Below are 26,301 nucleotides of genomic sequence, written 5' to 3'. Positions count from 1 at the left end.
GGCCAACAGGAACCAGATGTAGATCTCTCCTGAGAGACACAGCCAGAAAACAGCAAATACAGAGGCGAATGCCAGCAGCAAACCACTGAACTGAGAATAGGACCCCCGTTGAAGGAATCAGAGAAAGGACTCAAAGAGCTTGAAGGGGCTCGAGACCCCATATGAACAACAATGCCAACCAACCAGAGCTTCCAGGGACTAAGCCACTACCCAAAGACTATACATGGTCTGACCCTGGGCTCCAACCTCATAGGTAGCAATGAATAGCCTAGTAAGAGCACCAATGGAAGGGGAAGCCCTTGGTCCTGCTAAGACTGAACCCCCAGTGAACGTGATTGTTGGGGGGAGGGCAGTAATGGGGGGAGGATGAGGAGGGGAACACCCATATAGAAGAGGATGGGGAGGGGTTAGGAGGATGTTGTCCGGGAAACGGGGAAGGGGAATAACAATCGAAATGTAAATAAGAAATACTCAAGTTAATCAAGATAAAAAAAAAATAAGCAGCTACTGGGCACTCCCTTACTCTCCTTGCCCATTGGCCCCAAAAGACTGTCATGTCAGCTAAATACATATTCAAACCAACCTTATACCAACATTGGTTGAATATACTAGAGATTTTTTGAGAAGATTGCATGACTGCAGCTCATGGCTTTAGCTTCTGAGAGCACAGCCTCTGTGGGGCTTTTACAAACACTGGGTATCAGAGTATATTGTCAAAAACCTTGGGGACCACTAACCTTGAAACTATTTCACAGAGGTCAAAAGAGCAGCATTTTTCTCCTTGATGCCTCGCAAAAGAACACCTCTGATATTGGCACAGACAGAAACCCTCACTTGGGTGTGAAGTGTACTTTAACTGATGCAGTCACTCTTCTCTGGCTGTGTAATGAGGCTGTTCCTGTTTCCTGAGGGAGCAGGAAGAACCTCCACTCGGGTGGCTCTTACAGAAGCACAATGGCCCACTGATAGGTTTCTGTCTGGCTTCTCTTCTTGGCTATTTTTAGTGGTGAGGGCAGATCTGGTTACAGGAGTAGACTATGTAGACACGGTTGCCCTAGCTATGGTCTTATCCTATTTTGTAGACCATCGGGTAGGCTCGCACACCATTATCTGCTGTGTGATGCCATTTCATTTGTTCCATGCTTGAGGATTACAACAATCATGAATCCTTGAGCTCTCCTTCCCAGAAAAAATGCAGCAGGACAAGCATTACTTCAGCCCCCAATCTCAATCAAAGCTCAGAGTTTTCCCATTGTTTCCAAGACCCCAGGGTACCCTGTGCTTACCCATGAATAATGTAGAGACAATGAGGAAGCGTTAAGTTCACCTATGAAGGAGGGCAGTTTAATTTTACCATCTAGAGGTTAATGCCAAATGCCTTTCTATTTATTTGAGGTTGGAGCTTAGAGTTGTTTGTTTGTAACATTTATGCTCTGGCAAGTCTGAGTCTTGGGAATTACTAATGGATGAGTAGATGCTAGAGGAATAATTTAACCCAGAAACTGTCTCATCTCAGATTTTCTGTGAAACGTATTCACATGCAGCTGGCAACTGACACAGCCAAGATTTCCTGATGCTGCCACCATCCGGAGGAGGAAAAAAGAAGTGGCTGGTTGAGTTGACTGTTTTGGTCTAAGGTTTCACTTTCATTCAAAGGAATAAAGATTCCTAGGAACCCTGTTGTAAGCTTGTAGGACATGAGGGTTTTAATTTTGAATCTTGTCCCTTTAAAGACTTGCAAGAAAAATCCTGAGTGTAACTAGCTCTCTGACTTTTTTCGTAACTTTACAGGAAGAAAACTCTTAAGTTTCAGTATCTGAGGAAATCGAAAGCTATGAACATTGTTGAGAGAGATCTCACGTTTTATCGCTCTGCTCCCCACAAAATAGCACAGGATGAGACACCCAGTACTTTTCAGTCTGAGCAGTCTGTGCAGTGAATCTAACCAGTGTTGGCATTCCTTCTCTTTCTGTAAACACTTCATTTCCTAAGAATTTGGGGAGATTACAAAATCCTTGCGTATACACACACACACACACACACACACACACACACACACACACACACACTCACTCACTCACTCACTGCTTCCTACGCTGCAAAAGCCGGATACCACTGAAGAAATTTCTGAAGAGGTGAGTGCTGCCCCTGCTTTCTGTGGAAAAGTAGGTTGTCTCTGAATGAAGGAGATTACAGGTGAAATCCTTGCTGATCTTTCGGTTGAGAGAGAAGGAAGCTGAGCTGGTGGCTGCTATACTGAGCAGTGAATCTGCAGTAGCTGGGCTCAGGGCCTTGGCTCATGAAGATAGCAGGAGTCCTTATTCCTCTGCCAGTAGGACTGCACCAAAAGAAGTATATTTCAGATTGTAAAATATGCTTTTTAGAGATAAGTTAGGATAACTGAATAAGGAGAAGAGGACTTTAGTTACCTTGACTGGAGAGTGCTTAGGAACCGGCGGTTGTGGTTGTGGTAAGTGGCTGGGCAACAGACAAGTTTGTTACTGGAGAAATTGTCATGAAGTAAGATTCAGTGGAAAATGCATCTAGATATCAAGCTGCACTACCTAGTTATTGCAACAGTACACAGCCTGAGGACCGATGGGCACATGTGGTCAAAAATATCTCAGGTGCATAGTAAGTGCAAACACTGTGTTTTAATGACTTCATAAGCACATCTGATGGTCGTTCACTTCTGCATCAAGTGGATAAATAAGGTATTGTAGACCTTGTTAATTTGTGTCATCATGAAAGTTAATTGCTTTGGATTATTTTTGTCTTTAGTTTTCTTTGGTTTTGTTTTCTGGTGGTAAGATGTAGAAAAGAGATGGAGGGTTAATTAGAAATAGATGTATATTTCGAATTTTTAGACTATTCTGAAGACCCTCTGTGCACTGTGCTTGACCTTGGTTTATTAATTATGCTGCTCAGATGTTTTAAGATTATAAAAAGTTAAGACCTTGTTCACTGAGAAATTAAGGTAAACACTCCTAAATCAAGTATAAAAACTGGATTTCTAAATTATTATTAGATAATTCTATTATTAAAACTGTTATCTATTTCTAGGAGATAAACGATTGTCCTTTGGTTGGTTTTCTGGTAAGAATGTTTATTTTTATTTCTAATTAAGACAATGTTAATATAGAAAAATTGGCTTTCAGTAGTTACTATAAAAGATTTATTTTAAAATATCCTTTAATGCATGTCTTAATGGTAACATTTAGCTACACATGTTAAAGAAAATTTGACAAAGGATGTTCATTAATGTTAATTGATTGATTGTGTTAGGTACCTGTAGGGTAAGTCGAGGACATATTTTTCCATCTTCTATTATGGACACTTCTTTTATGGTACATCTGTATTCCCTTTCTTGACTTCTCTTTATAACTCGTGACTGACAACCAAAGACCAAAGCATTACTGAGCTTCGGCTGTTTCCTCTTCCTGTCTCTCCTCTATCTGAGGAGAGTTTCACTCCTGAGGCAGAGGCTTTCTCAGGCCACGTCTGCACACCATGTTGCACACTTACCACACTTCCAAGAGTTCTTCCCTGTGCATTAGCTCGTCTGACACTGCTGACGTGCTGGTGCCAGAGAACACTGTCGAGGCTTTCTTCTTCTGCATTCAAATGCTTGTTCTCAGGTTCTGTTTCACTCAGGGTCAGTTGAGGGCACCTCTCTGCACCATTAGGGATGACCATACTTCGATATCTAGGATTTGCTGGCTGGAGATGGGTCTTAAGGCAATACCCAAAATACCATATTACTGCATATTTTGAGATTATGATCACTATTCCAAATTGAAATAAATAGTATGACAACATCGAAGCATGAGCATTTACATGTAAGGAGAGTGTATCAAATAGATCAAGATGCCTGTAATTTCACATCAGTTTATATTTCGGAATAAGCTTGATGTCGGAAAAAATCATAAAATAAATACAGCCTTCATATTTTTGAAACTCTTTTGGTTCGTAGTGTCTTAGGCCATTGTAATATAAAATCCCCCCACTGTTTTGCTGAAAGCAGACTGCTCTGGAGAATACGGTATTCCATGTGATCTGATCTTCAGAGCTCTTCACCATCGATGTTCTGTTTCTCTCTGTAGACTTGCCTTTCATCCTCTGAACCTGGTCTGCTTTGACAATGCTGTTGAAAAAAAAGTTGATAGTCCGAGGACATTAGCATTCTGATTAGAATATTAAACACACGCAAACACAAACACACAGAGACAGGCAGACCGACAGACAGACAGACAGACAGACAGACAGACAGACAGACAGACAAAACTAAACTAAAATAAGTAAAATGGCTTATATCAATTTAAGCAGATATCAGAATTAATCCATCCTCAAGAGTTATTATGGATGTACAGAAACTCCTAATCATATACAGAAGAGGAACTTTGGTTTATTAGGGGAATTTGGGGAGTTTCCATAAGGCAAATATCTCGGTTGATTCTTAATGGTTATCATACATGACAGGCAGAGAAGGCAATGCAAGACTAGTGATGAAAAGGACACCATACTTCCCAGACCATGGCAAGGCAATGGGTGCTGTGTATTCCATAGAGTGTCATATCATAAATATAAAAAAAAAACATTTGTAAAAGGGGCAGATTATACAGGGACTTCCAAAGTATTTTAAGGAGTAAGGATTTTCTTTAAAGGAACTGGTCAGCTATTAACTTATTTTTAGCAGCATTTAAACACAGTCTGTACAGAGAAAACTGGCACTATAAGCAAAGAAAACCAAGTAAAAAGTCAAACCTGAAAGGAGAAAAAGTAAGTCGCTATTGAAATAACTCACCCCCACCTCACCCCCTTGAATGCTGTCATCTGGCACTAGAAAGTACTTAGCAAAACGACAGTTCTGTGGACACAGAAAGCAAGGTCTATGGGATGCTAATGGAAGTTGCCTAACAAAAATCCAAGTGGGTTAGAGTCAATGCCCAGCCCCAGCAAGGTTCATCCTGTTGTAGCCAACACCCATTCTGTAGGTGGAGAGAGAATGTAGACCATTTACAGATAAGCCACTTGAGCATGGGCAAGTCAGGAACTCACTGGGGGACATCTAGGGGCAGGTTCTAGTACCAATAAAGACAGTGTCAACTCCCCTGGAACCCTGGGAGCTCCTAGAGACTGAGCTGCCAACCAAACAGCATAAGCGGGCTGGTCCAAGGTCCCTGATACATATATAGCAGAGGGTTGCCACTTCTGGCCTCAGTGGGAGAGGATGTGCCTAATCCTGCAGCAATGTGATGCACCAGGATGGGGGGATACCATGGAGGCAAAGGGGAGGGGGAATGGAAGGAGGAACTCTGTGAGGGGGAACTGAGAGGGGAGACAGCATTTAGGATGTATATAAATAAGTAAATAGATAAATAAATAAAATAATAAAGAACTATTAAAAGAAAAAATGGGGAGAGGAACCAAGATCCAGCATCAATATATAATGGGAAAAGGGGCCTGGGATTTAAACCTTTATAGCCCATACTCTACACCTGTAACTAAAGGTGATTTCCATGCTTTCCCTTAACCACTGACCTCACTCAGCCATCGTCATCAACAGGAAAGAAGTTCTTAGACTTATTTACTAACCAAGCAGTTCTGCACATATCGTTTCCCACGGTGGCACAGTTAGTAATCAGTGCTCCTTTTTTTCACATGCACTGCTATGAACAACACCATGCCGTGCGTTGTTCGCTCACCTAGATATACTCTTGTATTTTAAATGGTCTCTCTATATGTGTAATTCGGTCTACTGCTATTCTCTTGTAGGCTTATCCATAACTTGAGAGATGGTGAATCACTACAAGAAAATTGTTCTAATGTTCGGATTAGAACGTATCAATGACTATAACTTTAGAACGCTTAAGTCCTTACTGACCCATGACCTAAAACTGACTCAGAAAATGCAAGATGATTATGACAGAATTAAGATTGCTGACTTAATGGAAGAAAAGTTCCCAGAGGACGCTGGATTGAGCAAACTGATAGAAGTGTGGGAAGGTATTCCAGAATTTGAAGATCATGCTGATACACTTAGAAAAGAGATGGAGAAAGGTAAAGAGAAGCAGTCTGGATGCCCACTTTTTCTCTTTCCTCCCTAACCTTAGCTCCTTGCAGGGATCATAGCTGGCATGCTTCTTCCCTAGTGTGTGCATCCCATAGGATAGCACCCCTTTAAATGGGGGAAACGTAGGGAACTCCTTTCCTACACAGAGCTGTAATGGGTTTGGAAGTAGATGTCTCTGGGGTAGGTGAAGGGAAGAAAATAACAAAAACAGAAGCTGCTTAGAGAAACAGTAGCTTCCAGTACAATGGAATGGGTAGAAAATTACAAAGGAAAAATTGAATGCCACATTTAAAATTCCTCACAGTTCCAAATTAAGAAACACCATCATTAATATGTCTTCCCGCAACACGTGTGAGCCGACATTTAAGTAGAGAGCTGAATCTAAGAGATGTGAAGTTCCCTGTTACTGGATTCACAATAAATGGAAGCGAATATGGGCACATTGCCTCACGTCTGTGATCTTAGCACTCAGCTGGCTTGGGCAGAGAGATCACCAGTTTAAGGACTAGTCTCAAGTTCATGGTGAGATCCTGTCTCAAGAAAATAAAAAGGAGCCCCAAATGGAAGTTCACTGTTACCCCTTTGTCACTGGTCAGAACTGGTTACACCTTCTTCTGTTTCTCTAATTTGGGGTGACCTATAGAAGATAATCTGTCAAATTATCATGCAAATTTTATACTCTTAAAATCCAACTATAGGATAAAAGGGCTGGGGTGGGGCTTGGCTGGTAGGCATTGAAATCCCCAAGACTAGAGCGAGGAAACCCAGAGGCAGTTCCTGTGTCTGCCTTGTTGGTGGCAGGGGCAGGAAATATACTGAGACACAAGTAGGAAGTAAGTGCACCATCTGTCTTACAACAGGACCACTTCATTTATTTATTGTCTTTTCTTTATTTCATCAGTTAGAAACAAAGTCGAAAGAAAGTCTGAATCCAGTACTCCCCTACTTACCTCCAACAAGATGGAAATTCCAGAAGTAGAGCCAGCTAGGACGACGTCTTCATCAGAGGTACGCAGTCTAAGATCTCACTGAAAAAAGCATCCACTAAGCTTGTTCTCCCCAGGACCTTTCTCTGAGTACTTAGTCTAAGCCCCTCATCTGTGCCAAGGACCTAACTAAGACAAAAGGAAGGCTGAACACATTAATCATTTCTGGTTACTCATTTTGTTTTAAAATTGATGTGTATTTTGTCATAATATAATTTTCTGTAACAAATACATAAAAACATTACTTGCTTATATGCATGTGTGTGCATGATGCCATTGATGTCAAAGGAGGACGTCAAATATTCTGCTCGATTACTCTCTGCCTTGCTCCTTTGAGATATAGAGTCTCACCCCGAATCTACAGCTATGTTGGTAGGTAGGAAGCCTCAGAGACTGTCCTAACTGTGCCTTTCACAGTGCTGGAATCATGTATGGAAAGCCCAGATTTTGTGTGGGTGCTGAGATCTGATCTTAGGTCCTCATGTATGTGCAGCAAATATTCTTGTCCCATAAGTCACCTCTCCAACCCCTCATTATTCCTTTTAACAACCTTTGCAAAAGTAGTAGCAGTCGGTTTAAGGATATGTCTTTCCAAAGCCTGTTAAAAGGCACTAAACTCAACTTGTACTTCCTGAATCTAGATGTCATGTTCTCCCACCATGGAATGTGCGTAAAGTAGTGACGTACATGAAGTGTTTCCGTCCCTGTACAAGATGATCCTATGCTCTCCTCTGGCCATGTGTTTAGAAAGTGAAGTTCCCAAGGAATCGATACACTCAGAACCCAGTAACACAGAATTAATCATCTTGGTATTAAAATCATTGTTCTTCCTATAATTTTAAAACGCATGACAGGGACTGAGGATAAAACCCTGTAGTGGAGCCTAGCTTGGCACACATAAGACCTCAAGTTCAACCTCTAATACACAAAAGAGAAGATCAGTCATTACCAGTAGGAAATGTATGCATTTTTTCTTTTAAAAAAAAGGGGAAAATAAACTCCAAAAATACCGTAAAGCCTCCATGATTCTATCATTTGACTAAATCAGTCATCACATTATCAGATGTTTCTATGACGACCTCAGTGAGAAGCTTTTGCTCTCGACAAGGTATACGTTAGTTATTAAGAAATAATTTATTATCTTAACAGGCTATATATGGTAGTTTCATTTAAGCAGGGCTTATCACATAATTTGATCATTTAAAACACTTTACCTTTACATATATTTAAAAGAGTTACAATTGGGTTTCCTAGGCAAGCATTCTACCTACCTACCGGGTGAAATACAAGATGATTGACAGAAATGTTAACTCTATGGTCCATTCATTTAAGATACTCCAGACTTTTTCGCAATGATAAAAATCTTGAAGGAGCTTCTCATCTAATCTCCCGCTAACTGATTTATTCAGTGTAACCATTCTTTTACTGTACATTGTGAAACCCTGACAACTGTTTACATATGTTTCGTTTATTGAATTCTATCGCACCAGGAATCTCTATATGATCAATGTTTTGTCATTTTAATTATTAGAGTTGCATTACTTGAAATGTAAAATCAATGTGCACATCTAATTATCTGTCTTCATAAGTAATGATAATAATATAATTAAAACTTATCTAAGCCTGAAGAAAAGCCCATAAATAGTGTTTTGCTCAGTGTGTCAGGATGGCTGAGCAGTCTAAGGTACTGTGTTCAGGTTGCAGTCTCCCTTGGAGGCGTGGGTTCGAATCCCACTTCTGACAACTAGTGTTTTGTTCAAATGACATCAGCTGTTTTCTTTTCTTTCTTTTTTCTTTGTTTTTTGTTTTTGTTTGTTTCTTTGTTTGAGCAAAGACTTTTTAATGACTATATTTTACAAATACACTGGGGAATCTTGCACTGCACGGGACTCTTGGCAGCAAATCTGCATACTCCTTTGCAACCAGCCCTATGAAAGCAAAGCCCCTTCTCCTCTTCTGTTGTTCATTATGCCCGCTACATTATTATCAGAATAAAGAAACCCCTGTCATTTTTCCCTTTGGTATGGCTTTCTTTTCTTTCTTCTGAAACACATAAAGAAAACAGTAGCAATTAACGTGACAGAGTTTCTACAAGGTTTCACCTACTTACTTTTTACATTTGAAGCTGTTTAAGCAAGTTTTATGCCTCAAATAAGTTTATATAAGTATAATTAAAAGGCCCTAAGCAGATGTATTGCCTTATGCACACATGCTCCTTATGTAAAAATGAGCCCCGCCTAGCACATACAAGGCAGGTACGATATCAATCGAGCTCCATCCGGTCTCCCGGATATTTAATTCTGTGGTCCATTATCTCAGGGAACCTATTACACAGTTATAATCAGATCACCTGAAAGGATGGTGACAGGGATTCTTGTATCCCAAAAAGCAGACAATTTGAAGTGGTTTCATTAGGAAGCTGAGGGGAGAAAAACCCCACAAATGGGAGCCGGTTTTGCTGAACGGCTTGTTTCCCATCCATTAGCTCTGAGTTGAACAACACCAGGTTACCTTTTCTCTGTTTCATAAGATATGTGTGTTTGGTATCATAAGTTTATCTAAAGAAAGTTGATGTGCATCTTGGGCTCAGATATGTAAGGAAGGGAGCAGCATCTTGTGTGTGTGTGTGTGTGTGTGTGTGTGTGTGTGTGTGTGTGTGTTCTATTTTCCAAGTTTTCACTCTTTATATCAAAAAGTGCCCTTTCAGGAAAAATTTTTTTTAATTTTTTATTTAAGATTTATTTATTTATTATATATAAGTACATTGTAGCTGTCTTCAGATACACCAGAAGAGGGCATCGGATCTCTTTACAGATGGTTGTGAGCCACCATGTGGTTGCTGGGAATTGAACTCATGACCTCTGGAAGAGCAGTCGGGTGCTCTTAACCGCTGAGTCATCTCTCCAGCCCCCAAAAGTCAGTTCTAGGTGCTTTTTCTTTTCTTTTTTTCGGAGCTGGGAACCGAACCCAGGGCTCTACCACTAAGCTAAATCCCCAACCCCCAAAATTTTTTTTAACAAGAGCAAAATCTGATGTTTCTCCTAACAAAACACTGTCTCAGTCTTGTTTACTGATGTGTTTTGTTACAGGGCAGATGGTCTGATAACATGGACCACATTTCAATTAGGAAAAATAAAAACAAATCAGCAGAGAGAAAAAAAAGATATGCAGAATCAGTATTCTGAGCCAGACCAGTGCAGTTTAGTGACTACATTTCTAAGAGACATTTTGATTAGGAAGGGAAGGGGCTAGCTTTAGGAAGTACCTACATGGGATCTAAAAATGCCTTGTGTAGCCCACCTGGGGCAGGGTAGGGGCAACAGAGACACTGGCAGAGTAGAAGCATTTTTGCAAGGGAAAAAGACAAAGTTGTGTTTGACCTGATTTTTTCAAAACTATTTACTAGGATACAAAGAATTTTTAAAATCTATTTCCTTTCAGGAAAGCAAAGATGTTATCCCTGACATTATAAAAGCCCAGTTTTGGATGGAAGAGTCTAACCTTTCAGAACTTTCGGCAACCAACACATGCCCAGCTGAGAGTGAACCCCTGACTTCCAGCTGCCTCCAGACGCCATTGGAGCTTTCAGAAATATCATCCACCATATTGGCAACATCTCAAGGTTCTTCAGCACCATGTTCCACCTATGTCAAGGTTTCCCAGGTGTCTCCAGTAACGATGTCCAGGAGCATCCAGAATATCCAGACCTGTCAAAAAACCTCAACACTTTCTTATAATCACCAAGCTACCCTGATGTCTCCAAAAACAGAGCCCAGCAGTGTCCCGGCAACAATGACCAGTGGTCACAATAGTCCTCGGGTGCCTGCAGCAACAGTATCCAGCAGTTTCAATAAACGTCAGGTGACCCGAGCCACAGTGCCCACCAGTGTCCAGACCTCTCAAATGACCCCAGCAACAATGACCAGTGGTCACAATAGTCCTCGGGTGCCTGCAGCAACAGTATCCAGCAGTTTCAATAAACGTCAGGTGACCCGAGCCACAGTGCCCACCAGTGTCCAGACCTTAGGAATGACCCCAGCAACAATGACCAGTGGTCACAATAGTCCTCGGGTGCCTGCAGCAACAGTATCCAGTGGTTTCAATAAACGTCAGGTGACCCGAGCCACAGTGCCCACCAGTGTCCAGACCTCTCAAATGACCCCAGCAACAATGACCAGTGGTTGTAATTGTCCTCAGGAGCCTGCAGCAACAGTATCCAGTGGTTTCAATAAATCTCAGATGACTCCAGCCACAGTGTCCAGCAGTGTGGAGGCCACATGGATGCCTCAAGCAATAGTGACCACCAGTATCCAGACCTTTCAAATGGCCCCAGCAACAATGACCAGTGGTCACAATAGTCCTCGGGTGCCTGCAGCAACAGTATCCAGCAGTTTCAATAAACGTCAGGTGACCCGAGCCACAGTGCCCAGTGTCCAGACCTTAGGAATGACCCCAGCAACAATGACCAGTGGTCACAATAGTCCTCGGGTGCCTGCAGCAACAGTATCCAGCGGTTTCAATAGACCTCAGGTGACCCCAGCAACAGTGCCCAGCCGGGTCCAGACCTTAGTGGCCCCAGCAACAATGACCAGTGGTCACAATAGTCCTCGGGTGCCTGCAGCAACAGTATCCAGCAGTTTCAATAAACGTCAGGTGACCCGAGCCACAGTGCCCACCAGTATCCAGACCTTAGGAATGACCCCAGCAACAATGACCAGTGGTCACAATAGTCCTCGGGTGCCTGCAGCAACAGTATCCAGCAGTTTCAATAAAAATCAGGTGACCCCAGCAACAGTGCCCAGCCGGGTCCAGACCTTAGGAATGACCCCAGCAGCAATGACCAGTGGTTGTAATAATCTGCAGGTGACCCCTGCAACAGTGCCCAGCAGTCACAATACCCCTCAGGTGTCTTCCGCAACAGTGCACAGTGCTACCTTGGTGTCTCCAGCAACACCACTCAAGGTAATGACTTAATGAATTAATAAGTTATTAATTATATCTCATGATAAAATGATGACAAAACTTAACATAATCTTGGAAGATGTTCCCCTTAACTGTCTATGATGCATCACCATACATCTTGTTGAAATAAGTCAGTTGTCTACTTTAAACATATGATTTGAGGTCCTTCCCTAAATTCATTTTATACTTCTCTTAAGCGCTGCTTTGTTATTGAACACCTGAGCACCCTTGTTCTTTAAGAGACACAATTAAACATGCATTTAGTTTTACTGTTTTTGTTATTTTGGCTTTCATCTGTTTTTACCATAGGCAAAACGTGGAAAACATGATGTAGAAATATAAAACGTATTCTCAATGATTTCCATTTTATTTTTTAATTATACCAATATCATTTTAGAAAACTTAGGAAGGTATGTAATACACAAAAATAAGTTTTAAATGATCTAGAATCGCTTTATAAAAATGTCACGTTTCCTATCCAATTTTGTCTTTTGTTACATATTTGCAGAATATCCTTTACTTACCAGATTTGTGTCACAATTCACATAACTTTCTGTAGTGTATGTTTTTAAATTTTATTTAAGTGGGCCTGGAAGATGGCTAGTGGGTGAAAGCGCTAGCCCCAGAACTCTGACAACCTGAACTGAGGTCACCTGAACCCATGCAAAATCTGGACTCAGGAACATCCATGTGATTAACCCCAGTGTTCTCCAAAGCAGAGACTTGGGGTAGTGACAGAGAATCTGCAGAAGCTCACAGGCCACCATGTTAGGCATGCGCAGTGGGGAACTACAGACCCTATCTCAGACAAAGTAGAAGATGAGAGCTAACATTTAATGTTGTCCTGTGATCACAGACAGACAGACAGACAGACAGACACACACACACACACACACACACACACACACACACACACACAAGCACTCTCCCCCAGCACACAAAGTCACAAAATATTTTTAAAAATAGTTAACAAGTCTTGAACTTCCATTCAATCAATCAATATAGATTTAAATATCCAAGTTAATTAACAATATAGATTTTATTATCTGAAGCATTGCAATAGTTCATACATTGTAAAAAATAATCCTGTGTGGTTTGGCTTTAGGCTCTTTCCAGTATTCTGTATTCCTGCAAACACCAAGAACCTCGTTCCTTTCTAAAGAAGTATATAACATCTGCTCCTGAGGTCCTATGCACTTTTTGGCGGATGTTCTTAGCACTATTCTGAGGTACTGCTTAAGTCGCATTAGGAATACACTTGCTAAGGTTAGAAAACCTTGGACCACATTGACAAAAAGTCACAGTTAAGCTCTGACATTCACATGGTTCCAAATCAGGTCACAGGAAATGCTGTTGGCTTATAGCTACCTCTCTGTATTGGCCTCTAGGTTTCCTGTTGTTGCCACTGTTCTTCTCCATGTCCAAGTGTGCTCCTGGATTCAGAAAGGACACGGAGTAGCTTGATGTGGTGGCACACACCTATAATTCCAAATGCGGCTGGTGGACCTCTGTGAGCTCAAGGCCAGACAGCCTGATCTATAGGGCAAGTTCAGAGTCAACCAAGAACACACAGTGAGACTTTGTTTCAAAGCGAAAAGGAAAGAGCTGAGGAAAGAAAGAAAGAAGGAAAGAAAGGAAGGAAGGAGGGAGGGGGAGGGAGGGAGAGAGAGAGAGAAAGAAAGAAAGAAAGAAAGAAAGAAAGAAAGAAAGAAAGAAAGAAAGAAAGAGGGAGGGAAGGTGGGAGGGAGGAAGGAAGAGAGAAAGATTGGGAGGGTGAGAGGGAAGAAGGGAGGGAGGGAGGGTGGGAAGGAGGGAGGGAGGGAGGGAGGGAGGGACGGAGGGAGGGTGCTGTGAAGTCTGTGGAGTACTGTGGAGACAGGTAGTCAAATAACCCTTTCTATTGCAAATCCAGGATTCTTGTCCAGGGATGATCTTAAGCAAGTGGAAGAACTTCTAATCTGAATTATTCAAATCAGCAGAGCCCTGGGGTTGCTTCCAGTGGCTGCCTCTCTAAGTGTTTTACAAGACAGTCAATGTTGACTTTGTGTGTTTGTGTGTGTGAAGAGAATTGTAATCTAAGTTTTAAAAATGTGCTATTATGCTCATTACACTTGTGGTGAAGCTGACAGGGAGACAATTTGTCTAGCATTCACAAGGTCTTGAGTGTATGGTCAAATGCCATCAAAGTATTAATGCCACCTATTTACCTACTGTGAGTAATTATGACATGCTGGCGTCCTTACCCAGATCTCTATTCATTTCCCATCACTTACATCAGTATATTAAACACTGCTTAGATCTCTCCACTCTGCCTAATAGTGCCATTCCTTAGAGTTTGTATTAACTGTGCCTGGTTTTCTGTGTGCATTCTATGCAGAAACCAAGACTGAGGAATGTATCTACACAACCTTCTGAAGAAGATGGTCAACAGCAAGGTCCCAAACAAGTGATGGTGTTAAAAGCAACAAAGCCATTCACATTTGACACGAGAGAAAACAAACAGATGTTCCATGCCACTGTGGCTACAGAGACTGAATTCTTCAGAGTGAAGGTGTTTGACATAGCCCTCAAGAAAATTTTCATCCCTAATAAAGTCATTGTCATCTCAGATTATTTTGGCTACAATGGGTTTCTAGAGATACACAAAACTGCATGTGTAGCAGAAGTGAATGGCAACAATGTGATGAATATCCCATCTTCCCTGAGACGAAGAGCCAACTCAACACCTAAAATTGATACTCTTTGTACACAAAGAGAAGGAACATTTGTGAATGGAATATTTAAAGTATATGAGGTAAGCTGTTAAATTATTTTGTAAAATTTCATTTGCAAATCTAAGGTTGCATACGCAGGAGGCCTAGCAGCTGGAATATGGTCAGTTTTCTGCACACAGGAAAACAAGGTCTCCTTGATCAGGGAGCAGAAAGCGGAGTTCCCCATTTTAAGGTGTGGGATGGTTGCTTCTCATTCTTTTCAAGGTATCATCATGAAAATGTTTTAGAAAGACACTCTACATAAGACCTAGCAAAATCTGGCATTTCACTCTGATGATCCATTTAAAGTACTTTGTGTCAATATACAATGAAATTCTTCCCTACCTATATCAGTAGCAATGTAATTATCAATACTGGGAGAAGCCTTTGCACAGATTCTTTCTCCGTGGACTTTTATCTAGCACATTGTTTCTCAGTCAATAGAAACCATTCTTATGGGAGATGTCACATGTACTTTACAAATGGAGCATAGGTAGTTAAGAGCTTGGTGACCTCTGAGCTATCTGTGGCTCTCCCAGACTTTTGTGTTTTTCAGCCAATAGAACTAACTCATCTTCATGGAGGAGGTTACCTCTCCCTTATAAAGAGTCTCCATGTAAACATGTCTTAAGCTTTCTCTTACACATAGGATTGAGTTAATTATTATCAGAAAACTTTTTTCCCAAAATTGTACTGTGATTAAATATGCCTAAAACAAACTGCCTGGTGTCAGACACTAGAAGTTTGAAAGAACACCAGCTTCTGCATAGGGCTGAATGGATTCCCTTTCTGCCTCCTGAGGACTGACACTCTGCTAGCTCTAATGCTTGTGGAAACACTCTACACATTTGTCTTTCTGGATCCAGGTTACATTAATTTGCATATTTGCTAGTTCCGTGCATTTACCTGCAAACTTCATTTTCCTTTACAACTAAATAGTATTCTATTTTATACGTGCATCATATTTTTATTATCCATTCATTAGTTGAAGGACATTTAGATTGTCATGGTCTCCTAGCTATTGTAAATAAATCAGCAAGGAATATGGCTGAACAGGTGCTTATGGAATAGAGTGTCAATTCTTTGGGGCATATGCTAAACAATGGTCATATGGAAGATACTTTTTATATTTTAGGGCATTCTCCACACTGATTTCTAGAGTGACTGTACCAATTTGCAATGTCACCAACAATGTCCCCTTCCTCACAGTCACATCAGCATTTGCTGTCCAATGTTTTCATGGTCTTAGCTATTCTGATTGGGTTTAGATTTATCAAGTGATTGTTGAGCAAGCAAGCTTTACTTGAAATCTTAAGAGAAGCAAATATAACAGACTGAGAAATACATACGGGTTTTCTTTACATCTCACATTAAGACAGAGGATAAAAACATTTAGAGTGGAGTGAAGGATTCTTAGACTATGGACTTAGTCTATAGATTTAGAGGTGTATCTTTTAGTTGCAGTTCCCCTGTAAGCATCATGCTTAGAAGACCCAACCATTGTTTAAAGTGTGGTCTTATATTCTGTTGTACATATTCACCAGTGGAGTCTGGTGTTTCTGTATAGTATGTTTCAGTGACTATGCAAGTACACCTTAACAAAGGAAACCAAATAAAGGGGAGGAAAGCAAAATTGGCTGGTGCAGACTTAATGTTTGAAGCACTTGGAATGCAGTAAATACACGTAAGCATAGAGAAAACACGGTCCATTTAACGAGACTTGACTAATCCCAGACTTACAATGAGTCACAAGTCACCCTTCTTATTTCTAGTGGCATTACCTAAGACACCCACAATGGCAATTAGTTATACTCTGATTTTCTTCTACTTGGGCTCCTTAAGAACTCTCATCTCTACCCATATGGTAGCAGGAAAAGTTTTCTAGAATAATCCACCAAATGAAGACCTTCAATAAGAAAATCTTGAGAGACATTTCCTAAGATAGGACTTATGAACCGAAATGCCTGAAGCTGTCTTGTTCCCACAATTCTACACCTAGGAATGCATTTGCCACATCAGAGACAAGTAATGCTATTTATATCTCATAGACATCTCGACCCATGACACATTTTTCAGAAGATGAATGTTTTGTTTTGTTTTGTTTTTCAGAAAACAGTGAAGAGTGAATTCACTTACTACGGAATAGAAGATCGAACAGGGAGAATGGAAGTGGTGGTATACGGACAATTGGCCAATATATACTGTGAGCCTGGGGATAAACTTAGACTCTTCTGCTTTGAGCTGAGCTCAAGTTTTGATAATTGGCAGCTGAGATCTGTGAGGCACAGTTATATGCAGGTGCGTGCTCTATGGTGTCACTTAGTCTACAATCACTTTTAATACGCTGGTAAGACCTGGCTGTAACAGAAAGGAGATTATGCTCTAAGTGTTAATATATGTGAACATTTTCTTACCATAGTTTTAAAAATGAGGCTATTTTTCTTTGTTTCTTTCTATTTTGGTTGTTTTAAAAAATAATTTTTCCATAGAATATATTCTTACCACAGTTTCTCCTCCCGTATCTCCTTTCAGATACTCCCACCTACCCATCTATCCAACTCTACCCCTCCTTCATCTATCTTTAGGAAACAAACAAGCAAAACAAAATAACCAGAATAAAACAAAAAAGCATACATGTGTGTATGTGTGTGTGTGTGCGCGCGCGCGCACACCTTAGAAACAAAAGAGAAAAAACCATAATGTACAAGCAAAAAATCAGTATGGTAGATTAAAAAAAATTTCCTAAACATTATGTAACAATAACAGCAACAAAAATATCCAAAATGGCCATTGAGTTCATTTTGATTCTGTCATCTACATTTAAGTATGTTTTGTATGTCCAGTGAGATGCCATTGGAGAAAACTATTGTTTTCCTTTGCAAGCAGTTGTCTGCTTGAAATAGCTTCCTGCTTAGGGATGGATGCTTATAGATGCTTCCCCCTCACAGTGTTGGATTTGTGCATGCTCTGCTCATTGCTCCTCAGTCTCTACTGTGAGTTCCTATGTGTGTCGTTCCTGCTTTGTTTAGAACATTTTGTTTCCTTGGTGACTTCCATTCTTCTGGTCTTAGATGTTTTCTGCATCCTTGTCCACATAGCTCCCTGAAATCTGAGGGAAGGGGTTTGATGAAGATAGCCAATTTAGAACCCCATGTTCCAAGGCCTCTATATCTGTGTATTACCTATGTTTGGGTCTCAGTGTTAGTTTCCACCTACTGGAGAAGGGAGTTTTTCTAGTGTTGACTAAGTCAAACACCGATCTACAGGTATAGCAGAATGTCATTAGGAGTCATTCTGTTGCTACATTCCTTAACAGAACAATAGTATTTGGTTTTGCCGTGGTCTCTGGCTTATCCAGTCAATTGAGTAAATCATGGTAAAAAGAAGATACTCATAAAGACTCTTAAACATTATTTCCTAAGTTAAATAATAAAATTGATGGATGTATCAAAACAGAGAAATTACTTTATAAGAAATTGGGTCTGAAGTGTTTAAAACTCTGGCTCTGATATTTTTAAATTGACTGAAGACCCTGAAGCTCAGGGGTTTCTAGGAAACAATGTTCATCACAGGCGACCATGAACAGAACTCACAACATACATCGTATGATTCACAGGATGTTTTAAGAAATCAGAGCCCAATGTACCAAGGCCCATGTTCTTGTCACACACTGAGATTCACTATACACTACCAAAGTCTAATATTAATGCACAGATGAAATATAGGAGCTGACCTATTCAGTCACAGAAATGTTTCTAGATCTCTGTTATTCCCAGGGCCATAAATCAAACATTCTGAATCCCCACCCCCAACCCCCAGCAGCTGCATCAGGCGTGCCTTCTGTACTGTTTTTTTAAACCATCTGTGCAATATCTTCTACTCAACTCCTGCCTTTGGGAGTTTCTTCCTCCCTACTATTGCTCCATAATATCTTCTGCTCTTCTACCTGTGCCCAGGCCTAGTATGTGTAAGTAGGACATTTTATGCTCTAAAGAAGCGGGAGTGAAGTTAATTCCAAAGACAGAGATTCTGTAAAGGGGTCAGTTGAGGATAAGAAAGGGAGGTGATTCATAGAGATGATATGAGTAAAGAAGAGTGTGGCAAGCTATGTCCCAACTGACCTGACTGCATCCTTTTCTTCTTCAAGGTCATCAAGAATAGGAGGAGAACCAGTAGATCTCCCGATCCCTATGCAATTATCGAAACAGCTCAAAGCCTCTATTGATGGTTTCCTCAACAAGAATGGAAAGATTGCTGATAAGCTTCAAGTGCAGAAGAAAAATGTATATATGGCATATAGTGAAATAAAATGCATATCAACTCCAGCTCTTAATCCTAGGGACTACTATCCTTTTAATTCGTTCCTTATGCAATTTAGATTATCTATATTACATATTTCCATCTGTATGTCTCAAAATATGAAAAAAAGACTAATAAATATTTTATGTAAATGGGTGCTTCCTCAGGTGTCTCCTTTATGCATTTATAAGTCATTATAAAATAATTGTTGGTGTTTTACAGATTAGGGTAAAACACACAGTGTTCAAGGAATATGCCAGAAAGTACTACAGGTGTGAAAGGGAAGGACAAAACCCTTTTCTTGAAGAACCAGGCTGTATTCCAATCATAGAAATCAAGGTAAAAGGAAGGTAGGGTCTGGAGTATAATATGAATTGCCGTTACCAAGACTTATGTCCCAGGGAGGGTTTCATTGGCTGAGAAAAAAAAAGAGGGTGAGGGAATGCCTTTTCAAAGTTCATCTCTGGACAGGGTATGAATGATTATTTTACCAAATGAGGGTTCTCTGGTGGTTTCATGAAGTCCCTAATCTGTTAGAACATTTAGCCCTGTGATGTGGATCATCTGAGTCCATTCATTTACTTACAACCCAGGGTTCCTTGGCAACTCTCCCACGGCAGTCCATGGCTTCCACTTTGTGAGTCTAGAGCTACTAGGAGGTATTCCAAGCAAAGACTTGTGTGAGACAGATATTGAAGGCAATTAGCTTGCTTTTGAGCAGAAAGACAGAGAACAGGAGTGGGCACACAAGGGATAAGAGGGTGGAGACCCCGAGGGGCAGAAGGAGGAGGTTTACTACTCTAAATTCAAGGCTTTTTACTTCCAACAGCTGTGGGACAAAGAGACATTAAAGTTCTACCATTAGGCATTGTGTCTGAAGATCCAAGGCTTACAATATATTGTTTCATTTTCAATTATTTTTCTCTCTGATTATGTGTGTTACTATAGTAAATAATAGTATACAATACAATATCTAAATCTTGATATTATACATACATACACATATACATATGTATATATATATCTTCACCTGATATTATGTTAAGAGCATACACATGTATATACATTTATATTTAAATAAAGACAAACAGCTATTTACATATGTACATAAATGTAGTTATTTGACTGCCTAAGTATATGTATCTTCATATATTTACTTCTTTATAGAAATAGTTTGGTCGTTATATACCTTAATCACAGAATCTGATTTTCTTTACTACAGTAGGAGAACCAATGAAGTGGTTAAAATTATAACATTATTATGCTGATTAGGGACAAATTTCAGGAGACATAAAGAAAGGCAGCATATTCTAACAAGATATTGAATACTAATCAGCTATGCTCCAAACTCTTGTTCACCCAATTTCATAAAAAGCACACCACTGCACTTCAAGAACCAGATTAACACCACCTCAGTAATACCAGATGATTTCACCATACCGCTTTCCCCATGAGATAGGCTATTGGGACACAAAAGCAGAGAAACATCAAAATTAAGTGGCATTCTTCATCAAATAGACATAGCAGATATCTACAGACTGTCCCACCTGAACAAGGAACAAGACTCATTGTGCTCTGCAGCCCATGGAAGCTTGTTTTAAAAAAAATGAACCACCACTACCACCACGACCATGACCACCAACACACCACACACACACACACACACACACACACACCTCACATAATGTGATACAAAATAAACCTTAACAACTTTAGAAAAGTTGAAGTTACTATTGTATCCTATCTGACCACAATGCAATAAATCTTTTTTTTCAATGCAATAAATCTTAAATTCTACAATGAGTAAGTAAAAAATAATAATAATAATTATAAAAATTATAAAATTCTATTCAAATACATATAGGTTCATTTATTTGCACTTTTTATGGCTGATGCCAGTGAGGAGCTAACTAGCTGCCACAGAAGTCATATAGGTAAAATAGTTTAGTATATATATATATGACTAGAAAGCACAGCTCTGGTGCTTACAATCTTTACGATCCCTCTTCCACGTTCTCTGAGCCTTGGGTTCAAGACTTCTATTGTAGATGTCCCTTGGGACTGGGATCCATAACTCTACATTTTGATTGCTTGAGATTTTCTATGATGATAGGGATTATGCTGGTTTGAAAAGTGCTGATTGTAGGTTCTCTTCTAAAATCCATGACTTCACTAGCCCTGGGTCCCTAGTACCAGGAATGATTTCATTCTTGTTGAGTAGATTTCAAACCCAACTAGAGCACTGTTGCTTACCACTAAGGCATTCATGACATTACTTCACTCTTAGGTTTATGGTGCCATACTGAACATTTTTATGGTTCACGGGCATTATGGCTGGGTGTACTGATGGTTGCTTCCCTCTTTTGTAAGCTTCTATGGACCTCCTGTTACCACAAAAGATAATACTCGAGTAGAAAACTATCATGTCAGTTCCAGCCCATGGGCCTCTAGACTACCTATCTGAAGTACAAGGAATCTTCTGCAATAGGGACTTACCCTCACCTGGTGGTGGAGGGCAGGTGTGGGGGCAACAACGGGCAATAACAATAGCCTGTAATGTTTTGTAAATCTGTTGGATAACCTTAACCTGCTACTCAAAAGACAGTTTCTCAAGCCTGGTGTTGGCTTTTTTGTTAGATTTTTTTTTTGCTATATAACTGACAAAGGATTAATATCCAGATTACACAAAGAACTCATAATTATGGAGATTTGGGTGTGGGCCAACTCAAAGCCTTGAGTGTGGGTCTGTGTGGTGGGTGAACTGGTCAGTCCACCAGCACTCCCTTATCCACACCACCAGGATGAGTTCTCCAGCACTGCTCTGACAAAGCCACCCAATGCCACATCAGCAGTAAGAAGGTCAGCAATCCCATTCTCACACACTCCAGACTGGCTCACCTGCATCCACACCTCCAGAGCCATCTCCACTGAGCTGTCCAGTTGAGGCAGGGAAGCAGCAATGATGCTGGTCAGCTCTCCTGCTTTTGCAACCTTGGGGCTGGCTCATTTGTGCCTTTTCCATCAGGGCCAGCCCCACTATGTTACCCAGGCAAGGTAAAGGGCCCACTCTCCCACCACTGAGGAACAGGATAGCTCTCCTGCTATCATGACCCTGGATCCAGCTCTCCCCACTGCCTCAGGTAGCAAGGCACAAGGGGGCAGAGATCACTCCCACTCAGGCCACCTCAGAATAGATGAGTGGCAGGGTCACTCAGGGCACAGCTTACCCATTACCCAGCTATGAGGACCAGCAACATACTAGGGCAGCATCTTGGGGCATATGAAAGGGCTGGTCCTGCTGATCCAAAGCTGAAGGATCTCCATGACACTGGGCAAACAGCAACATACCCGAGAAGACTCCTGTTGTGGGCCCAATATTGATGGTGTGACAGAAGCCAGACCTCGGACCAGACCAATGACTCATTGGACTATTTGCAAATGAAGATGTGTAAACAGAGGGGTACACTCTGAGACACTAGGGCCTATGTGACAGATTTTTTTAATGTTTGTGTGTGTGTGTATGTGTGTGTGTGTGTGTGTGTGTGTGTGTGTTTTATTTTGAGGGGAGGTTACAATGGCAGAGAGTAGAGATGGGGGATGGGGAGATGAGTGTAGCTGGGGTGCATGATGTGAAACTTACAATAAATCACATAAAAGTTGTGGGGGGAATTTAAGAAATGGGCCAGGAGCTTGAGCAGAATGTTCTCAAAAGTGGCTTCCAGTTCTTTTGAGACCCATGCCCTCCCTCAGGCAGGGAGTAATTGTCATCTTGGGGGCTTACTGCCTCCGTCTACTAACCTAGGCCTAGTCCTGGAAGCTTCTAGCCTCCATGTTCAAAACTCCTCTCCACTCTGATTCAATATGGCTTCTCTCAGCGTCTCCTTCTTGATTTCCCTGCTAGGCCTTAAACTAACTTTGGCAATATGTTTTAACCTTCTGACTCTTTCTCATTCTCTGGCTCATTCTGTCTTCACCTGTATCTAGCTTGTTTCTATACAACTGACCCAGTAAAACTGTCTCCCACCCCCACAACCCCCCCACCCCCTGCCTCTGCACTGTTCCTCAAGTAGGTTCCCTTTCCTCTCTCTTGTCATGAGAGTTGGACATATCATATTCTCTAAGATCTTTCTCTGACTTGTCACTTTGTCTTCCACTCAATTAGACATCTTTCAAACATGGGTGCTTCCTTCTACAAACTAACTTTACCTTCACTGTTTGGGGTTAAAGTTGTGTACAGAGTGCGTATCTGTATTCCAGCCAGAGGGATTTAGGCAAGTGATATGGTTGAGTCACACAACTAGAAACAGAGTTTTTCCAGTTAACAACACAATCTTGGGGTTCATTGTGTGACTAAATATCCTGCAACACTAGAGGAATTTCACCTTATATGAGAAGAACAAGGGAGACCTTCATGCTTTCCCCACAGTACCTCATCTTTCCAAAGCCTATGCCTAGACTTAGTCATGCTCACCCAGGATAGTGCCTGAAAATGAGTGTGAGCTCTTCTTATGGCTGACTTTCTCTGTAGATCTCCATTGTCATGAGCTCAACCACAGACAGTGTGTTAGCATTTTAGCTTAATTATAATTTGGGGGTTGTTAAGTATGCACGACCTGCCCCGGGGAGAAAATATTTCCATCTCCTCACTATCTGAAGATGTTTGCCTTCCTTTAGATTTTTCTCATGTGCTTGAACTGTATCCTCAGCTCTCTGGCTGGAATCTAAAAAAATGTTATGATCTTTGCAAATGATCTAAGATTATTTTATTGGAAAAACAGTTTCTCCTGGGAAAGAGAACACTAATTAATTATTTAATAGCAAATGGTCATTCTTGAAAATATACACATAAGAAACATTACACAGATTGAGCAGGTTGGATTTGTGAAAAATATATGTGTGTGTGTGTGTGTGTGTGTGTGTGTGTGTGTTTGTAGCAACAATTGATGAAATAAGAGGCCATGAATTTGAAAGAAAACAAGGAGGTTTAAAGGGAAGAAAGGAAAGGGGAAAATAATATTGTTATATTATAATATCAAAAATCGAGTAAGCAATAAAAATAGAACAGCCACAAAATTTTTGTAACTTTCTGAATTCTGAATAAAATCATGTTTATTTATTTTTCAACAATCTTTCCTTTTTTTTAACATCATCTCACTCATGTCTTAGTCCTCCCATATCCAACCTCCACCCTTGTAACCTCCTCCCCGAAAGAAAATTAAAAAAATTAAAATTAAAAAAGATATATCACCAACCTTCTTCTCTATCAACCGCAGGCTTCTCTCATACCAGCCATAGCTGTCACATCTCCAATTCTGCCATACTTATACCCTCAATTTCTTTGTAGAGAAGAATAATAGCCCAACCCTTAGACAAAGCAATAATTTAATTAATAATAATTAATTAATAATACATTTTCAGTTGGGTTTTTTTGTGTGTGAGTGTGTTTGTCCTTTTCTTACTAATATAATAGGAATATGCGGCTGTAAACTGCTATCCTCAGGTAGTTAATTAAGTCTGGTTCAAGAAGCAGAATTAGGATTCTTCAGAACAGTGCTTTTGAGATGAGTTGACTTCACTCCACACTTTTCACCTTAGTTTTGGGCTTTGCAGCCTTAATAACCTGGAGAAGAAAGAAAGACGTAGACTGAACTGTTGTTGATTGATTAATTAACTCTCCTCTACTTCCAGTTACTGCATTCTCCTGAAATGTGCCTTTCTTCTCATCAAATCTCCTCCCAGGCCCAATGTCCTCTCTTAATTCTTTCACTCTTGCTGCCTCCCCTAAAGTGTATCTGCTCTGAATACACATGCTTCTACCTAAAGAAGGATATAAAGACTTCTCAGGTCCCCATCTAATGACAGTCTATATAAATACTGTTGAGCCATGAAAGAAAATGGAAAGCAGTATCAACGGGGTCATCAGTGAGGGGATGTGATAACTGACTTAACTGCCCTGGACTATGACACATGCGAGGATGGTTTCACTGGCTCAGGCATTCGCTGTTAGGGTGTTTTATAGTCTGACTTGACTTTAACTGCATTTTCCAGAATGATGTGTGCAACTTCAAGCAAGCTGCCTTCAGATTTAGACTGTATTCAAGAAACTCATGGAGTTTTTTTGGGAGAGGGCAGGGGAGATTGTGTGTCCCTATGGGCATGTGTTTGTTTGTATATCAGGTTCTTCTCTGTCGTATTCTGTCCACTGGATTTCTGACAAACAACACAAAACAATATCTTCTTTTGAGAATTTCCATACCTTATAGATGCTACAGGGTCCAGATTTCAACTGAATTTTCCCTCTATTGTTTGACACCTCAAAGAAAGTGAGTCTAATCTTGTCTCCTTCCTCGCATTTTGTTTTGCTCTGGTTTCCAAGCACCAACACCTCCATGGTCCCTCTTTTGTCATGTATGCCATATATTACTCTATCTTTTTGCTCTGTTATCTGTGGAAGGCAAATACGAATCAACCCCTGCTGAGATGACTAAAGAAGAACAGCACATAAATCAATTATCAGACAAGACTGGAGCAGCTTTCCAAAAGAAATGTGAGAAATAATCCCTGCTTCCAAACGAATGGGCTTCTCCCTAACGATTACTAGCAAATCTCAGTGGAGGGGGTGGAAGAATTTTATGAAAAGCATGTTGCCTCTTGTGTCCACTTTTCTCTAGTAGTCCTAAGCTCTTTGCTTTTGGAAGGCCAGGATAGCTCACAGAAATTGCTACTAGACAGGGAAGGTGGTACTTCTCCAGGGCCAGCACACAGGAGACAGTCATGGAAAAGGAACACCTTGTGGTTAGGAGGAGAGTCACTTAGGGAAACAAGTACAGAGACACATGAACTAACAATAAAAGACCTAGTAAATAAATCTAAAAGTTCAAAAGTCGATCATGAATGAAATATCATTCCCAATCAAGTCCAGATTAGAAGGAGACCAGATGCTGGTCAGTTAAGCAAAATAATCAGTATTTAAATGTTAGTTTTATTCACTTACTGAGTAGACATTAGTGGGTAATTGATCAAACGGAGGGCTCGAAACTGGGAGTGGTGGGTGGGAGATGGGGTGTTTTTATCCTTTAATTTTCCAAGGAGGAAGATTTCCTCCTGCCTCCTTTTCTGACAAGACTAGAGAGGTCATCCTGGCTACTAGGTGCAGAAATTAACAGGCTCCCTGTGGCTCTTCAGGATCTGTCTTAGGCCAGAAAACTGTTCATACAAAACTAGTTTT

The 26,301-nt window shown here is 40.6% G+C and overlaps 2 protein-coding genes and 1 non-coding gene across 13 annotated transcripts in view; 2 read left to right on the top strand and 1 right to left on the bottom strand.

Annotated features, from left to right (window-relative positions):
- Nucleotides 1–1,654: 1,654 nt before the first annotated feature.
- LOC102556096 (pyrin domain-containing protein 3-like) lies at nucleotides 1,655–19,225 on the top strand. 5 transcript variants are annotated; one of them, XM_039091428.2, is made up of 8 exons: nucleotides 1,655–2,135; nucleotides 3,064–3,096; nucleotides 5,776–6,060; nucleotides 6,975–7,081; nucleotides 10,501–12,021; nucleotides 14,399–14,815; nucleotides 16,884–17,072; nucleotides 18,922–19,225. In XM_039091428.2, the coding sequence occupies exons 3-8, from the start codon at nucleotides 5,796–5,798 to the stop codon at nucleotides 18,997–18,999; spliced, it is 2,577 nt and encodes an 858-aa protein (XP_038947356.1). In that variant the 5' UTR covers nucleotides 1,655–2,135; nucleotides 3,064–3,096; nucleotides 5,776–5,795; the 3' UTR covers nucleotides 19,000–19,225. The 5 variants fall into 5 exon arrangements, with proteins under 5 accessions (XP_038947356.1, XP_038947359.1, XP_038947358.1 ...); XM_039091430.2 differs by having other exon boundaries at nucleotides 2,130–2,714; XM_039091429.2 differs by lacking the exon at nucleotides 1,655–2,135 and adding an exon at nucleotides 2,144–2,470.
- Trnal-cag13 (transfer RNA leucine (anticodon CAG) 13) lies at nucleotides 8,720–8,802 on the top strand. Its single transcript has one exon. It is a non-coding gene; the product is annotated as a tRNA-Leu (tRNA).
- A 4,921-nt stretch (nucleotides 19,226–24,146) lies between the features above and the next one.
- Nucleotides 24,147–26,301, bottom strand: part of Aim2 (absent in melanoma 2) — a 41,810-nt gene continuing 39,655 nt past the window's right edge. For 6 of the 7 annotated variants that reach the window (XM_039091426.2, XM_222949.10, XM_063272376.1 and 3 more), the window contains 2 exons: nucleotides 25,330–25,518; nucleotides 24,147–24,693 (listed from right to left, as the gene is read on the bottom strand). In XM_039091426.2, coding sequence (XP_038947354.1) covers nucleotides 24,646–24,693; nucleotides 25,330–25,518 — 237 coding nt within the window. In that variant the 3' untranslated portion in view covers nucleotides 24,147–24,645. The remainder of the gene's footprint in view (nucleotides 24,694–25,329; nucleotides 25,519–26,301) is intronic. The other variant, NM_001427493.1, reaches the window with a different exon arrangement.

Source organism: Rattus norvegicus, chromosome 13 (genome assembly GCF_036323735.1).
Source record: "Rattus norvegicus strain BN/NHsdMcwi chromosome 13, GRCr8, whole genome shotgun sequence".
Classification (NCBI taxonomy): Eukaryota; Metazoa; Chordata; class Mammalia; order Rodentia; family Muridae; genus Rattus; species Rattus norvegicus.
Note: the sequence above shows the minus strand (reverse complement) of the source record. Positions and strands in the feature narration are given on the sequence as shown.